At 44.2% G+C, this 17,823-nt stretch overlaps 1 protein-coding gene across 1 annotated transcript in view; it reads left to right on the top strand.

The window, feature by feature from the left end:
* The window catches only part of LOC120053520 (cystic fibrosis transmembrane conductance regulator-like), a 42,229-nt gene that overhangs the window by 12,910 nt on the left and 11,496 nt on the right, over positions 1-17,823 (top strand). The window contains exons 9-19 of the mRNA XM_039000654.1: positions 2,397-2,525; positions 3,557-3,649; positions 4,698-4,874; positions 7,169-7,360; positions 10,327-10,421; positions 13,504-13,590; positions 13,973-14,525; positions 14,912-15,172; positions 15,443-15,571; positions 17,125-17,162; positions 17,373-17,659. Of these exons, the coding sequence (XP_038856582.1) occupies positions 2,397-2,525; positions 3,557-3,649; positions 4,698-4,874; positions 7,169-7,360; positions 10,327-10,421; positions 13,504-13,590; positions 13,973-14,525; positions 14,912-15,172; positions 15,443-15,571; positions 17,125-17,162; positions 17,373-17,659 (2,041 nt within the window). The remainder of the gene's footprint in view (positions 1-2,396; positions 2,526-3,556; positions 3,650-4,697; positions 4,875-7,168; positions 7,361-10,326; positions 10,422-13,503; positions 13,591-13,972; positions 14,526-14,911; positions 15,173-15,442; positions 15,572-17,124; positions 17,163-17,372; positions 17,660-17,823) is intronic.

Raw genomic sequence — 17,823 nt, 5'->3', positions numbered from 1 at the left:
CGACTCCTGTGGCGGGCCGGGCGCATGCATGCTGACACAGTCGCCAGTTGTATGGTGTTTCCTCCGACACAATAGTGCGGCTGGCTTCCGGTTAAGTGAGCAGTATGTCAAGAAACAGAGCGGCTAGGCAGGGTTGTGTTTCGCAGGACGCATGGCTCTCGACTCTCGCCTCTCCCTAGTCCGTACGGGAGATGCAACGATAGGGCAAGACAGTAACTACCAATTGGGGAGAAAAAGGGTAAAATAATAATGAGTGTAAATAATAATTTTTTAAAAGTATCTCTCTGTACTTTGCTCCGTTCATCTTTGCCTCGATTCTGACTAGTCTCCCAGTCCCTGCCGCTGAAAAACATCCCCACAGCATAATGCGGCCACCACCATGCTTCACCGAAGGGATGGTGCCAGGTTTCCTCCAGACGTGACACTTGGCATTCAGGCCAAAAAGTTCAATTTTGTTTTCATCAGACCAGAGAATCTTGGTTCTCATCCTTTAGGTGCCTTTTAGCAAACTCCAAGCGGGCTGTCATGTGCCTTCTACTCTGGAGTGGCTTCCGTCTGACCACTCTACCATAAAGGCCTGATTGGTGCACTGCTGCAGCGCTGGTTGTCATTCTGGAAGGTTCTCCCATCTCCACAGAAAAACTCTGGAGCTCTATCAGAGTGACCATCGGGTTCTTGGTCACCTCCCTGACCAAGGCCCTTCACCCCTGATTGCTCAGTTTGGCCAGGCGGCCAGCTCTAGGAAGAGTCTTGGTGGTTCCAAACTTCTTCCATTTAAGAATGATGGAGGCCACTGTGTTCTTGGGGACCTTCAAAGCTGCAGACATTTTTTGGTACCCTTCCCCAGGTATGTGCCTCGACACAGTCCTGTCTCGGAGCTCTACGGATAATTCCTTCAACCTTATGGCTTGGTTTTTTCTCTGACGTGTACTGTCAACTGTGGGAACGTTATGTAGACAGGTGTGTGCCTTTCCAAATCATGTCCAATCAATTGAATTTACCACAGGTGAACTCCAAGTTATAGAAACAGCTCAAGGAGGATCAATGGAAACAGGATGCACCTGAGCTCAATTTCGAGTCTCATAGCAAAGTGTCGAATACTTACAGTTCCAGTCAAAAGTTTGGACACCTACTCATTCAATGGTTTTTCTTTATTTTTTACTATTTTCTACATTTAAGAATAATAGTGACGACATCACGACTATGAAATAACACAAATGGAATCATGTAGTAACCAAAAATGTTAAACAAATCTAAATATATTTTATTTGAAATTCTTTAAAGGAGCCACCCTTTGCCTTGATGGCAGCTTTGCACACTCTTGGCATTCCCACATATGCTGAGCACTTGTCGGCTGCTTTTCCTTCACTCTGCGATCAAACTTATGCCAAATCATCTTAATCACCCAACCTCAACCCAATTGTGGAGGCCAGGTCATCTGTTGTAGCACTTCATCACTCTCCTTCTTGGTCAAATAGCCTTTGGTGGTTCCAAACTTGTTCCATTTAAGAATGATGGAGGCCACAGCGCTCTTGGGGACATTCAATGCCGCAGGTATTTTTTTGGTACCCTTCCCCGGATCTGTGCCTCGACACAATCTTGTCTCTGAGCTCTATGGACAATTCCTTCTACCTCATGGCTTGGGTTTTGCTCTGACATGCACTGTCAACTTTGGGACCTTATATAGACAGGTGTGTGCCTTTCCAAATCATGTTCAATCAATTGAATTTACCACAGGTGGACTCCAATCAAGTTGTAAAAACATTTCAAGGATGATCAATGGAAACAGGATGGACCTGAGCTCAATTTCGAGTCTCATAGCAAATGGTCTGAAATGGTCAAATGGTCTGAATACTTATGTAAATAAGGTATTTCTGGGGGTTTTTGCCCCCAAAAAATCAAAAAACCTGTTTTCGCTTTGCTATTATGGGGATGTGTGTAGATTTGATGAGGAAAAACTTTTTAGAATAAGGCTGTAACATAATAACGTGGGAAAAGTCAAGGGGTCTGAATACATGCCGAATGCACTGTATGTAAACTCTGGCATTGTGCTGGACATTGAGGTTAAACTCTGACATTGTGCTGGACATTGAGGTTAAACTCTGACATTGTGCTGGACATTGAGGTTAAACTCTGACATTGTGCTGGACATTGAGGTTAAACTCTGACATTGTGCTGGACATTGAGGTTAAACTCTGACATTGTGCTGGACATTGAGGTTAAACTCTGACATTGTGCTGGACATTGAGGTTAAACTCTGACATTGTGCTGGACATTGAGGTTAAACTCTGACATTGTGCTGGACATTGAGGTTAAACTCTGACATTGAGGTTAGAAATCTGTGGAATACTCCCAATGGGGATTAATGAAGTACAATCTCAATCTGATCTCTACAGGGCATTATCCTGAGGCGGATCTTCACCACTGCCTCCTACTGCATGGTGCTCCGTATGACCCTCACCAGACAGCTGCCCGGCTCCATACAGATGTGGTACGACACGCTGGCGCTGGTCACAAAGATAGAGGTGAGGCGGTTTTGTGTACATGGGCATGGGAGGAAATGAGGGAGTGGGAAATGGGGGAAGGACAGGGGGAGGGGAGAAGGATGGATGGGATTTGAAGGTTCATCTAGATGTGGTACAGTACAGTGGAACTTTGAGTCATTGTCGAATTGGGCATTTTACTTGGGTGAAGTCTGATCGAGGGCTGTAATGGTTGGGATTGGGGGAAAACTAAATGAAGACATTGGATGGGGTTGGGTTGGAGGAGTACCTGTTGTAGTCATTGATACTGTATGTAATGTACATTTGCCTGTGGAATGTACAGACTTGAGGAGAGGACGTGGAGGGGAGAGGAGTGCTTGTTAACATAGGTTGATGATAACTCTGGTCTTGTTAATGAGCAATTTTTTAAAACATTTTTTACATTTGCTGGTTATGTAAGATATTGTCGTCATGTCTGAAGAAGACACACGAATTGGCTTACACAAACACACCCACATACTCACACCAGACCTGGCTTCACATACATGAGTATTTGAGTACATGATTATTTGGACTCATCTTCTCAGTCCAACATCTGGAATCCAAAACACGCCCAGCCCCCCTCCCCACCCCGACTGCACCCCGACACACACACATGCCCTTCACACCGCCTTGCCGTAAGGCACATCAAGAAATAGACAGAGAGACAGACACACATGTCATCCTCAGCCAAAAAGGCCATCACAGTACAGTTGTTGTATCAACCTTATCAGTAATTCCTCTCGGTCTCCTGAACATGCTGTCTATTCTGTCTTTATACTGTACAGAACACTACAGTCGGACAGCACATGCTTTGCATTCGTCTTACACTACTGTTTATATTCATACCCAGAATAAGGGTGTGTGTGTGTGTGTGTGTGTGTGTGTGTGTGTGTGTGTGTGTGTGTGTGTGTGTGTGTGTGTGTGTGTGTGTGTGTGTGTGTGTGTGTGTGTGTGTGTGTGTGTGTGTATTGACCTGAATTGTTGTTGCCAAGATAATGTTCTTGTTTTGTTATCCATTGTCTATCCTGTAGGAGTACCTCTGCAAAGAGGAGTACAAAGTATTGGAGTACAACCTGACCACCACTGAGATAGAGTTGGTGAACGTGACCGCCTCCTGGGATGAAGTACGTGTGTGTGTGTGTGTGTGTGTGTGTGTGTGTGTGTGTGTGTGTGTGTGTGTGTGTGTGTGTGTGTGTGTGTGTGTGTGTGTGTGTGTGTGTGTGTGTGTGTGTGTGTGCGCATGCGTGCAGGTGTATGTATGCATTCTATTCTTCCTGAGAATGATCCTACTACTATCTAGGAAACAGGCAATTCATTACCACAGAATAGCATTATCAGATTGAAATGTCACAGGCAGTATATTTCATTTTATGGATACATTTTATGACCATCCCAAGTAGGCAGAAAATCATTTGTGTTCAGACACTGCACTAATTTAGATAAGCAACAGCAATGCTATGCTAGACGGTGGTAAATATTCTAAACCCAACCCATTTCTATGCTGGGAAAATCACTACCCCATAAAATGTCACCCAGGTCAATGATTAAACAAACCAACCACTCAGCCACCCCCCCCCCCCCCCCCCCCTCACGTGTGGCAAATCTATTTCAATGGGCACAAGCACCGTTCATGATACAAACTATTCACACCCCTCTTTTCGGCAGAGAGATCATTTTGCAGGTTTAAAGCTAATTGTATTGCAATTTTGCCATGTGGGGCATGCCCCACAGTTTGCGAACCACTTTCCTACAGACGTCTCACTCTCACCAGTGATTTGATTTCAATAGAAATGTTGATGGATTAGGGGGCAATAATTACATTTGAGTAATATACTGGCAAGAGTCTCCTATTTCTCAGTGATTCCCAGAATATTGAAAATGTTCTCGGCCGGATGGCTGACGCATTTCAGCGTAAAGCCTTCATCATAGCATTTTCTCACCAGTCTGTTTTCCACTTTATGCCCAATTAGTATTCCTATTACAGCCAGAACTGTATGCACGTGAGCTCACTTTTTCAGACAAGCTGGTCTAGTCATATTGTATGAGAGAAAATTCAATGTAATTTAAAGCTCTTTCTCACCCTCTCTCTCTCTCTCTCTCTCTCTCTCTCTCTCTCTCTCTCTCTCTACCCCATCTCTCTTTCACACCCTACTCTCTTCCCCCCCCCCCCAGGGTATCGGGGAGCTCTTTGAGAAAATTAAGCAGGAGAACAAGGCTAACGGCCACCCTAACGGTGACGCAGGGTTGTTCTTCACAAACCTGTACGTCACACCCGTCCTCAAGAACATCAGCCTGTACCTGGAGAAGGGGCAGATGCTGGCCGTGGCTGGATCCACCGGCTCTGGGAAGGTACCACTACCACTCACTGTCTGGGAACACTGGGCTGGGCGGACAAGGTCTGGGCCTTTGTTTATTTGAATTGGCAGGAACAATGTACATGAATCAACATTTCTGTAAATGTGCCAACTGCAGTCCCTGTAACGGCCCTGCTACGCCACAGCCGTCGGGCGTCCGGCTTTGCCATCGGCCATCAGCCATTGAGGGAATGCTTACTTTTAAATCGTCGAAAGCTGCTATGCTGCTTGAGTTGGTCGCCTCCAATGGCAGCGTCCAAGCTCAAGAATCACGGAGGCTTCTTGATGGCTGATGGCTGATGCACGCACGTTCATTCTATCTTGTGAATTAAAATGGTTTGGTTGCCGTGTAGCAGGTAGAACATCACAACAGAGTGTGCACTCTGATGTGATGCAGCTGAAGTGTGATTCTCATATCTCGCTATGTCATAGTGTGTTTCAATATACACTGTTACACTGTAGCGTCCCTTTACTAAGGATCCACAGGCTCAGGAAAGCTATTGGACCACTCTCACTGTCTGGGAACAATGACAGGGGTGGATGGAGTGTGGGCTCCTCATGTCTCAATGGGTCATACTGTGTCTTAATAATATTATTGAGACACAGGAGGCACCTTAATTGGGGAGGACGGGCTCGTGGTAATGGCTGGAGCAGAATGAGTGGAATTGTATCAAATATCATAAGTATGTGGACACCTGCTCGTCGAACATGGGTATTAATATGGAGTTGGTCCCCTCTTTGTTGCTATAACAGCCTCCACTCTTCTGGTAAGGCTTTCCAGTAAATGTTGGAACATTGCTGCGTAAACTTGCTTCCATTCAGCCACAAGAGCATTAGTGAGGTCGGGCACTGATGTTGGGCAATTAGGCCTGGCTCGCAGTCGGCGTTTCAATTCATCCCAAAAGTGTTACATGGGGTTGAGGTCAGGGCTCTGTGCAGGCCAGTCAAGTTCTTCCACACCGATCTCGACAAACCATTTATGTATGGACCTTGCTTTGTGCATGGGGGCATTGTCATGCTGAAACAGGAAAGGGCCTTCCCCAAACGGTTGTCACAAAGTTGAAGCACACTGTAGCTTTAAGATTTCTCTTCACTGGAACTATGGGGCATAGTCCGAACCATGATAATCAGCCACAGACCATTATTCCTCCTCCACCAAGCTTTACAGTTGGCGCTATGCATTCGGGCAGGTAGCATTCTCTTGGCATCCGCCAAACCCAGATTCATCCGTTGGACTGTCAGATGGTGAAGCGGGATTCATCACTCCAGAGAACGCGTTTCAATGTCCAATGGCGGCAAGCTTTACACCATTCCAGCCGACGCTTGGCATTATGCATGGTGATCTTAGGCTTGTGTGCGGCTGCTCGACCATGGAAACCCATTTCATGAAGCTCCCAACGAACAGTTCTTGTGCTGACGTTGCTTCCAGAGGCAGTTTTGACTCGGTAGTGGGTGTTGCAACTGAGGACAGACGTTTTTTTACGCGCTATGTGCTTCAGCACTCAGAGGTCCCATTCTGTGAGCTTGTGTGGCCTACCACTTCGCAGCTGAGCCGTTGTTGCTCCTAGACATTTCCACTTCACAGTAACAGCACTTATAGTTGACCGGGGCAGCTCAAGCAGGGCAGAAATATGATGAACTGAGTTGTTGGAAAGGTGATATCCTATGACGGTGTCAATGTCTGGAACAGAGCAAATAGAAAGGCAACAAAACATGGAAACCATGTTGATGTATTGGATACAATTCCACTTATTCCGCTCCGGGCCATTACCAGGAGCCTCTCCTCCCCGATTAAGGTGCCACCAACCTCATGTGATTGAGATATATTACATGTTGAGACAAAGTGAAAGACGTAATATTATAAATATCTCACTTTGTGTCTATGCCTCAATTCCACCTCTACTGGTGCTATAAGTGCAGTCAATCCGAGGTTTGGAGATTAGTGTCTGCCCCCCTACCTACAGTTACACGCCACCCCTTCCCCGGTGAGCTGAAGTGAATAGCATATCATAGAATACATTATTATTCCTCTCTCTACAGGGCGTAATGTTGTACATAGATTAGGGATGCACATATACAGTGTCTCTCCCCTCTCTGCATATTTTTACTCCATAGTGTTCAGAGGTGTTCTGACATTTCTTCCCTTTACAACAGGATTAACAGACACCACCGAGCTTATCTCCTTTATGGTGCTGGGAATTACTTCCCCAAAAATCAACATTGCACACACAATTTTACCCCATCACATTTATTGTGCTCGACGCTTCGGATATTGTGCCCCCCCCCCAGAGTTCCCTGCTGATGATGATCCTGGGGGAGCTGGTCCCGTCAGAGGGGAAGATCAGACACAGTGGGCGGATCTCCTTCTCCCCCCAGACCTCCTGGATCATGCCCGGAACCATCCGTGACAACATCCTGTTTGGTCTGACCTACGACGAGTTCCGCTACACCTCTGTCATCAAGGCCTGTCAGCTGGAGGAGGTACGGTGGAGGGAAATATGCTGTCGCTCTGTCATGTTGTGTGTCGGCTGTTAGCTTGGTTAGAATTGTTTTGGTCTCAGGTATGGTCTTTGACGTTGTCGTGTTGGATGTTTCTCTACTTCTGCTTTCCTCTGTCTTTGCTTTATTTCCGTCCACGTGAATTTTTTATATTTTTCTCCCCTCTTTTAACCTGATGTTTTTTTTTCTTCTACTCTCTCTACCTCCCCATGTTCTCTTGCTAATCTCTCATTCCTAGCCCTATTCTCTTTTCCCCCCTTGACTCATATGTTCCACCTGGCTGTCTACCCAGGAGCCTTTGTGAGGAGTTGAGATGTCATATTTCTCCAGTTTGCGCACACACCCACACACACACACACACACACACACACACACACACACACACACACACACACACACACACACACACACACACACACACACACACACACACACACACACACACACACACACACACACACACACACACACACACACACACCCTTCCGTCCCTGTGTGGAGCCCCAGTGTTGAGTGTTGTGCGGTACGTTTAGACTGCTGCCTCGGCAGATGTGGCCGTGTCACTGGATTACTGTCCCTGACACTCCCATTGCCATGGACACCCCACATTATGTCATTGGGACGGAATATCAGCTTGCTCAGTCACAAGCATGGATGTAGACTAGACTAGACTAGAGCATTCATTGTCAATCTGTGTTTCTGTCTCTCTCTGTGCACATGACCTGACCAGAAAACTACTACACAGTAGCATTTATTGGTTTTACATGTAGACCACTGAGAAGGCGTGAAAATGATTAGTGGCACACTGGCACCGCTCATGCCCTGGGGGTATTGATGATTTGGCGCAGATCATTTGGATGGTGTGTTACCTGAGGCCTCTTGAGGCACTGTTTGAAGTCTGCGCCAGCCCGCCCCCCAATAAGTGCTAAGTAAACCGCTGCATTGGGAAAAGGCTGTTACAAAAGACGTCATGGAACAGCTCCACTGTAGGTGCTAGGCCTAAGTGTGCCGTTGCCTGTTTTGAAGTAAACACTACCGTATGCACCTATTTTAACCCTTTGACAGCTCACAATGAGCACCTTTGGACCTGACCTTTCAACTCGTATGTCACTGTCACCTGCATCCAAACTCTCAACAACTGAGTGACTTCAGAGGAGTCATGAATATTCCATCTGTCAACGAGAATATGACAAAAGCAATATGGTATACGTGGTCTGAGACGGGGAGGATAAAGAGACATCTGTGAAAGACATCTGTGTTCCCAGACGTATCAGACTGTGTTTAGTGGGCTTGTGATCATGCTCCAGTCTATTTTTGCCTCTCCTAGGACCAGAAAATGATCATGGGTGGGCTGTTTCTTGTAAACCTCAATCATTTTGCATGTTAACAGTTAGCTAGCTTGTAATCTCAGCACCCAGAACCAAGGTTTATGGTGAGAGAATAGAAGAATAGTTAGCTTGTAGCGCTAGCCACGCTTTTTTTGTCAGTGTGAAACACACAAGGTGCCTTTTCTCCACTCGCTGTGTTTTACGACCTGTTAAACAACCTCTTAACTTAATTCCCAATGCCTTCCATTTGGATAGCAGAAGTAGCGTTTAAAAAGGTAGGAGGTATGACTAAATTAATTCTTTCACATGTTGGTTTACATGTTTCAGACATTTGTGTTTGAAATCATCTAGCATTTAAAGGGCGACTGCACTTCCTGATTTGGCCTCGTTTTAGATTTGATTCATTAAGAAAATGAATGCTAGCGGCCATGACTGAATTCAAACGTGAGTTGGTTTCGGGGTGTGGTTTGATGTGGGTGTCTTGGGTGTGTGTTCGCAGGTGGGAATAGTTAGACAAATTATTTTGCCAATTAGCTTCAGCCAGCTGATGTGCAACCGTGGCAAAGTTGGTTTGACTATCTCCGGGGCTAGTTAGGGGCCATCAATAAATTATTACACAATATAAATGAGACAATATTTTGTTCACACCTTTTAGTTTTCTCCTTAAATGTTTTCAATATTTGTATATGAGTTTCTACAATTAATATTTTGTTTGAGGTTTTTAAGTCATTGACATTTTAACATATTGTCCCATGTACATTGTGTTATTAACCGATCATCCCTAACTAGTCCCATAGTAAATCCAAATTACCACAGGCGTTATGATCGGGTTGCTTGCAGCTGCACTCCAAATTGATGATTACTTGTGCGCTGCCTGCTGTGGGCAGACTTGAAACGAACCCAACCTTCATTTACGTTGTGATGCAGTCACAACCACAAGTCTCACAAAACAATATTTTATCAAAAAATCCTATTTAACCTTTGTAGTCAATTTTGACAATAGAGTACATGTTTCTGACTCATATCGATGCCATATTGGCTGTTTTCTGAATGAGAAGTTGTTTTTTAGTGGGCATTTGTGAAGTTTTTCATACTCTTTCGATGTTTCAGTGTATCTTGTTTGGTATGTTTGATGTGGTGGAATTAGACTTTTGAAATTCCACCTTTCTGTCTTTCAGCTACTGTACTTAAAGCCGTAACTGCAGCTTTAAGTACATGTGATTTGATTGCTTTGCAGCTGTATACCAATATGAAATTGCAATTGGATTTGCAAAACTCTGTCACACAGTACTGTAGATCATCTTTTAACCAGGCCCCAGGTTATTTTATTTCACATTTAAACACGGAAAAACTAGGGGATGTTGAACTGACTCAGTGCCCAGTTTGTTAACAACCTTTCAGGAGTAAACGACATAAACGAACTGTTTGTTTATATTTTTGTAGCTGCCATTTCAGTCTGTTATGTCTACTAACACTGAACTTTTCTCTTTGTTTTCCCCGATACATTTACTAGTGCTTTGACATTCCAGCTCCCCTACCTTTCATGTTTCTGTTTTTGTGTGTGGGTGTGCATGTCTATGTCTCAAACATTTATCGAACCCTCCCCTGCTCTCCCCTCAGGATCTGGCTCTGCTGCCGGAGAAAGACAAGACGCCCCTTATGGAGGGAGGGGTGACCCTAAGTGGAGGTCAGAGGGCGAGGATAGGCCTGGCCAGGTACGTACCGGTACACACACGCACGCACGCACACACACACACACCACACACAAACACACACACCACACACAAACACACCTGTCTCTCAGCGTGTACGACCTGTGGCAACACTCATTCAACACTGAAGATATATAACCTACGGTACTTGGCAGACCACTGTGGTTGATTTTTATTAAAGTCATTACTCGTGTTATGGCTTTGAAATGCTATAGCACAGAAATGTCAGTGGAATGTGACATAGTACTCTTGAAGGAAGAATGCATCTTGTGTTGTTTTGCCCATGAGACTGCTGTTATGTGTATGCATGGAGGGTGTGTATTCCGATACTTAAGGCACTTTCTAAAATGGAAATGTCAATGGAATGTGACATGACTACAGGAAAAGGAGAACCGCGCGCACCCCAATTCTCATCGACAGGGCTGTAGTGGAGCAGGTTGAGAGCTTCAAGTTCCTTGGTGTCCACATCACCAACAAGCTATCATGGTCCAAACACACCAAGACAGTCGTGAAGAGGGCACGACAAAGTCTATTCCCCCTCAGGAGACTGAAAAGATTCGACATGGGTCCTCAGATCCTCAAAAAGTTATACACCATCGAGAGCATCCTGACTGGTTGCATCACTGCCTGGTATGGCAACTGCTCGGCCTCCGACCGCAAGGCACTACAGAGGGTAGTTCATAACTGGGGCCAAGCTTCCTGCCATCCAGGACCTCTATACCAGGCGGTGTCAGAGGAAGGCCCTAAAAATAGTCAAAGACTCCAGCCACCCTAGTCATAGACTGTTCTCTCTGCTACCGCACAGCAAGCGGTACCGGAGCGCCAACTCTAGGTCCAAGAGGCTTCTAAACAGGCTTCTACCCCCAAGCCATAAGATTCCTGAACAGCTAAACAAATGGCTACCCAGACAATTTGCATTGCCCCCCTACAGTACATGTACATATTACCTCAATTACCTTAACCGGTGCCCCCGCATATTGATTGACTCTGTACCGGTACCCCCTGTATATATAGCCTCACAACTGTTATTTTACTGCTGCTCTTTAATTATTTAACTTAACACTTATTTTTCTTAAAACTGCATTGTTGGTTAAGGGCTTGTAAGTAATCATTTCACTGTAAGGTCTACACTTGTATTCGGCGCATGATTTGATTTTGATACTATTGAAGGCAGAATGCATCTGGTGTTGTTTTGCACACGAGACTGCTGTTATGGGACAGTGTATGTATGCATGGATAGTGCATCCTAATGGTCATAATGCCCTATGAAAAAGATGATTACTACCGAATCAATATTTCATTTTTCATTTGGCTGTTAGTTCAGCTCCTGTAACTGTGGTGTTCTATGATCTGATTTGTTTTATTTCTGTTGCTTCTGCAGCCTCAACCTAACTTCATTACTACACATTACATCTTAATGTAAAGTACCAGTCAAAAGTTTGGACATACCTACAGTACTCATTCAAGTGTTTTTCTTTGTTTTTTTCTATGTTGTAGAATAATAGTGAATACATCAAAACTATGAAATAACACCTATGGATTCATGTAGTAACCAAAAAAGTGTGAAACAAATCAAAATATATTTATTTTTGAGATTCTTCAAGTAGCCACCCATTGCCTTGATGCCAGCGTTGCACATTCTTGGCATTCTCTCAACCAGTTTCATGGGGTAGTCACCTGGAATGCATTTCAATTAAAAGGTGTGCCTTCTTAAAAGTCAACTTGTGGAATTTCTTTCCTTTTAAATGCGTTTGAGCCAATCAGTTGTCTTGTGACAATGTAGGGATGGTATACAGAAGATAGCCCTATTTGGTAAAAGACCATGTCCATATTATAGCAAGAACAGCTCAAATAAGCAAAGAGAAATGACAGTCCATCATTATATTAAGACATGAAGGTCAGCGCTATGATGAAACTGGCTCTCATAAGGACCGTCACAGGAAAGGAAGACCCAGAGTTACCTCTGCTGCAGAGGATAAGCTCATTAGAGTTACCAGCCTCAAATTGCAGCCCAAATAAATGCTTCACAGAGTTCAAGTAAAAGACACATTTTAACATCAACTGTTCAGAGGAGACTGCATGAATCAGGCCTTTATGGTCGAATTGCTGCAAAGAAACCACTACTAAAGGACATCAATGATAAGAAGAGACTTGCTTGGGCCAAGAAACACGAGGAATGGACATTAGACCAGTGGAAATCTGTCCATTGGTCTGATGAGTCCAAATTTGAGATTTTTGGTTGCAACCGCCGTGTCTTTGTGAGACGCAGAGCAGGTGAACGGATGATCTCCGCATGTGTGGTTCCCACCGTGAAGCATGGAGGAGGAGTTGTGACCAGCATGGCTACCACAGCATTCTGCAGCAATATGTCATCCCATTTAGTTTGCGCTTAGTGTTATTGTCATTTGTTTACACAACCTCCAGGCTGTGTAAGGGTTATTTGACCAAGAAGTAAAGTGATGGAGTGCTGCATCAGATGACCTGGCCTCCGCAATCACCTGACCTCAACTCAATTGAGATGTTTTGGGATGAGTTGAACCGCAGAGTGAAGGAAAAACAGCCAACAAGTGCTCAAGATTGTTGGACAAGCATTCCAGGTGAAGCTGGTTGAGAGAATGCCAAGAGTGTGCAAAGCTGTCATCAAGGCAAAGTCTGGCTACTTTGAAGAATCTCAAATATAAAATATATTTTGGTTTGTTTAACACTTTTTTTAGTTACTATATGTGTTATTTCATAGTTGTGAAATCTTCACTATTATTATATAATGTAGAAAATAGTAAAAATAAAGAAAAACCCTTGAATGAGTAGGTGTGTCCAAACTTTTCACTGGTACTGTATATTCCAATGTTCCGACATATTCATTATTTATTGGTTTTATTGTATTGGGTGCCCATTTGCTCCCACTTAACAAAATACATAATTGTCAGTTTGGTTATAATGTCATAGTAAATGTATCACTTAAACTGAGTTGAATCCCACAGGGACTTAACTTCCTCATTTAAAAGCCTATTTAATTTATGACTTTTTTTCCATTCACGTTTCCGTGTGTGTGTGTTTCTCTGTGTGTTTGTGTGGGCTATTACAGAGCTGTGTATAAAGAAGCCGACCTCTACCTACTGGATTCACCTTTTACCCACCTGGACATTGTGACTGAGAAAGAGATCTTTGAGAGGTCTGTCTGTGGCTCAACACTGAGGCTTTCATATTGGCCGGGGCCTGGAGGATGGGGGAGGGTTGGTCTGGGCTGGGTGGAATGAGCAGGGTGAATGGTTAAGGAGAGGAGAGAAGGTTAAGGTCAAGGTTGTGTCTTTCTTGTTGTGTTTGACCTCCTGACAACTTGGGTTAGTTGGTGAAACGTTATTTTGGTCGATCAAAGGGCTTTTCATGGGAATGTAACTTCCTGTCTGACATTCATGACCTTTGATCTAATTTCTGATGTTTGTGTTATCAGCATCTTCCCACCCAGAAATGAGGGCAAGCACATGATTGAACAGAAATGCCTAAAGTAAAGTTTGATAAACTAAACTTGGGATACATGTGTTTTCTCCTGCCAGGTGTCTGTGTAAACTGATGTCCTCCAAGACTCGTATCGTGGTCACTAGTAAGCTGGAGCACCTGAAGAGAGCGGACAAGATCCTTCTGCTTCACAACGGCGTGTGTTACTTCTACGGCTCCTTCTCCGAGCTGCAGGCCAAGAGACCAGACTTCAGCTCCCTGCTCCTGGGCCTGGGGGCCTACGACAACATCAACGCCGAACGCCGCAGCTCCATCCTCACCGAGACCCTCCGACGCGTCTCTATCGATGAATCCGCCGTCTTCCGTGGCCCCGAACCCATCCACCAGTCCTTCCGCCAGCCCCCGCCACCGATCATCTGTACAAACAATGGCCCTCAAGCCATCACCGTTGCCGGGGGCGACGGTCTCACAGCAGCGGAAAAACGTAAACAGTCAATTATCCTTAATCCGTTAGCGTCGGCCCGTAAATTCTCCTTCATCGGTACGGGGCCACAGAAAGCCCAGGCTCCTCCACCCGGGTCCACCACTATCGAGGATGCTGTGCGAGAGCTGTCAGAGAGGAAGTTCTCAGTGGTGCCCGAGGACGATCAGGTGAGGCTGCTTCTCTACTTATTTTCTTTGACTGAGGGGAGGTTTCTTGCACACAGATTAAGCTTAGTCCTGGACAAAGCAATGCTTTCAATGGAGAATCTCTGTTGAAAATACTTTTTAGTCCAGGACTAAACTTAATCTGTGTCTGGGAAACCGGCTCAAAGTATTCTTATTGTGCTGTTTTTCTACTGTTTGAGAGGAGAGCTTGCATTTCAAGTAAGCATTTCATTGCACTGTGTACACTACTATGCTGTGTCCTGTGCGTTTGACTGATCCATTGATTTGATTGCAGGTGCATCTGCTAAATGAGGTGCATCTGCTAAATGAGGTGCATCTGCTAATAAGCATTTGCTAAATGGCATATATTATATTATTATTTATCATAGATTGAAGAGTCGCTGCCGCGGGGGAACCAGTACCATCATGGCCTGCAGCACCTGAGCGGGCAGCGCCGCCAGTCTGTGCTGCAGTTCATCACCAACGCCCGGGGGGAGGGCAGGAGGGAGCAGCTCCAGACGTCCTTCAGGAAGAAGCTGTCCATCACGCCGCAGTGCGAGCTGGCCTCTGAGCTGGACATCTACGCACGACGCCTGTCCAAAGATAGTGTCTATGACATCAGCGAGGATGTGGACGAGCAGGACATGGAGGTAGGTTCAGTGAAGGGAGCTGGTCGGGTTCAAGGCAGGTTGGATGTTCTCCTCTGTAACCGCTGGTCTTCATGAGCACATGGAGGTTAGGGTAAGGGTTAAGTTTAGGGTTAGGGTCAAGGAATAGCCCAGGGTACGTCACAGAAAGTGCACCAGTGTGTGAACCACCTTTTTCAAAACAAAGTTTGAATAGAGACATTTGAAGATAAAACACAAAGAACAGCCAGGTTTGAGCATTTCATTCGACACGCATCTTTTGTCTGTTTGCAGCAATGCTTTGCAGACGAGCGTGAGAACGTGTTCGAGACGACGTCGTGGAAGACCTACCTGCGTTACATCTTCACCAACAGGAACCTCGTCTACGTCCTCATCTTCATCTTCCTCGTCTTCGCTGTAGAGGTAAAGAAACGGTATTAAATGATAGCATGAGATAATCCCTGTCTTGGAGATACTATACTAAACAATAAAAGTACTGTATTAGAGGATATCAGAATCAGAGTCACCTTTTATGCATGATACGGATGTATAAACAATTTACAATGGATAATGTGCAATGGAGTGGAACTATATACTGTATATATATTATATTATGCTACGCCATTGTTGAATACTCGTTTCTGATTTGCTTGAAGGGCATTCTAGATCAGGCATTATTTCCCTTTATGATTGATTGGCTGACAGCCATGGTATATCAGACCGTACACCACTGGTATGACAAAACATTTATTTTTACTGCTCTAATTTTGTTGGTAACCAGTTTATAATAGCAATAACGCACCTCGAGGGTTTGTGATATATGGCCAATATTTTACGTACCTTTCTTAAGTATTTTACAGATAGAAAGATGAAAAAGTATTTGTCCACAATCTGCTATGTATAAGTTCGGTCATGGAATGTCCAAACAAAATTAAACCAAAATGTTTAGGCTGACTTCATCCAGTGTCTGGAAAAAGTGGATATGCGTGAATTGCAGATAGGTGCATATTTAATGAGAAATCACATAATTTGCTAATTTTAATAAAATATTTCTGAAAAATTGTAGTGCAAAAAAGTATTATATCTGTGTCTACATTCAACTGGTAAAAAGTGTAATATGATTAAGGGGAAGAAAATTGCCCTATTAGAGTGTTGTGCCTGGCCTTAAACAAACAATACTGTATGAGAGGAAATATTCTATAATAACCCATAACCATACTGTATTAGAGGGAAGATTCTATATTAACCCATAACAATACTGTATTAGAGGGAAGATTCTATATTAACCCATAACAATACTGTATTAGAGGGAAGATTCTATATTAACCCATAACAATACTGTATTAGAGGGAAGATGCTATATTAACCCATAACAATACTGTATTAGAGGGAAGATGCTATATTAACCCATAACAATACTGTATTAGAAGGAAGATGCTATATTAACCCATAACAATACTGTATTAGAGGGAAGATTCTATATTAACCCATAACAATACTGTATTAGAGGGAAGATTCTATATTAACCCATAACAATACTGTATTAGAGGGAAGATTCTATATTAACCCATAACAATACTGTATTAGAGGGAAGATTCTATATTAACCCATAACAATACTGTATTAGAGGGAAGATGCTATATTAACCCATAACAATACTGTATTAGAAGGAAGATGCTATATTTTTAAAACGTTGTTTCTATTGAACATGCCATACAGATAAAGGCATTTTAATTAATTATATGAAGAGTGCCTTGGTCCTCCTTTCTTTTGATGACCAATTCACCCCTTTTACCAAAGAGCACCTTCTGTGTCCCAAAATGTACTATTGTGTACCTTAGTAGCGCTTCCCTTCCTCCTCTTTCTACTACAGGGTCTCTGTTGGATCATAATTGCCTAATTATATTGCCTATTGACAATATAATTACAATGCAAGGTGCCACCCTCAGTCTAACTGTGTTTATCGTGTGTTGTAGGTTGCTGGCTCTGTCCTGGGGATATTTCTTATCACAGAGTAAGTTGTTATCTGTTTTTACGTGTAATATTCATCACAAGGCTCTAGGATGATCAGCCTACAATCAATTGTGAACAAGTAGTATCCACCACAAGACACCAAGATCAGCCTGATAACATATAAACACCCCAATACAAAGTGCAGTACTCAAACAAAAGACCACCATTCAGACACCATTGTAACCATTGTGCTTTCTTCTCTCCCTCCCAGTAAGATCTGGACAGAGGAGGCCAACCCGTCGGCGCCGAACTACGTAGACCAGCAACACGCCAACGCCTCGTCACCCGCCGCCCAAAAGCCAGTCATCGTTACGCCGACCAGTGCCTATTACATCATCTACATCTACGTGGCGACGTCGGAGAGCGTTCTGGCGCTGGGGTTCTTCAGAGGCCTGCCATTGGTCCACACTTTACTGACCGTGTCCAAGAGGCTGCATGAACAGATGCTGACCGCTGTGCTCAGGGCCCCCATGGCCGTACTCAACACTATGAAGACCGGTGAGCGCCGCTGCTGAAACCCCTGGCTTAACCAAGGATTATGTATCAGCTAGAGATACATAGTGTACATGCATCTACCGGTATCTGAACACTTTAATGGCTAAGTTATCAGTCAGTTGTCTACGCAATCTCACAGCCTATACATCAATCAGTCAGTCTGTCAG

Source organism: Salvelinus namaycush, chromosome 9 (genome assembly GCF_016432855.1).
Source record: "Salvelinus namaycush isolate Seneca chromosome 9, SaNama_1.0, whole genome shotgun sequence".
NCBI classification, from domain to species: Eukaryota; Metazoa; Chordata; class Actinopteri; order Salmoniformes; family Salmonidae; genus Salvelinus; species Salvelinus namaycush.
This window is presented reverse-complemented; position numbering and strand designations above follow the sequence as displayed.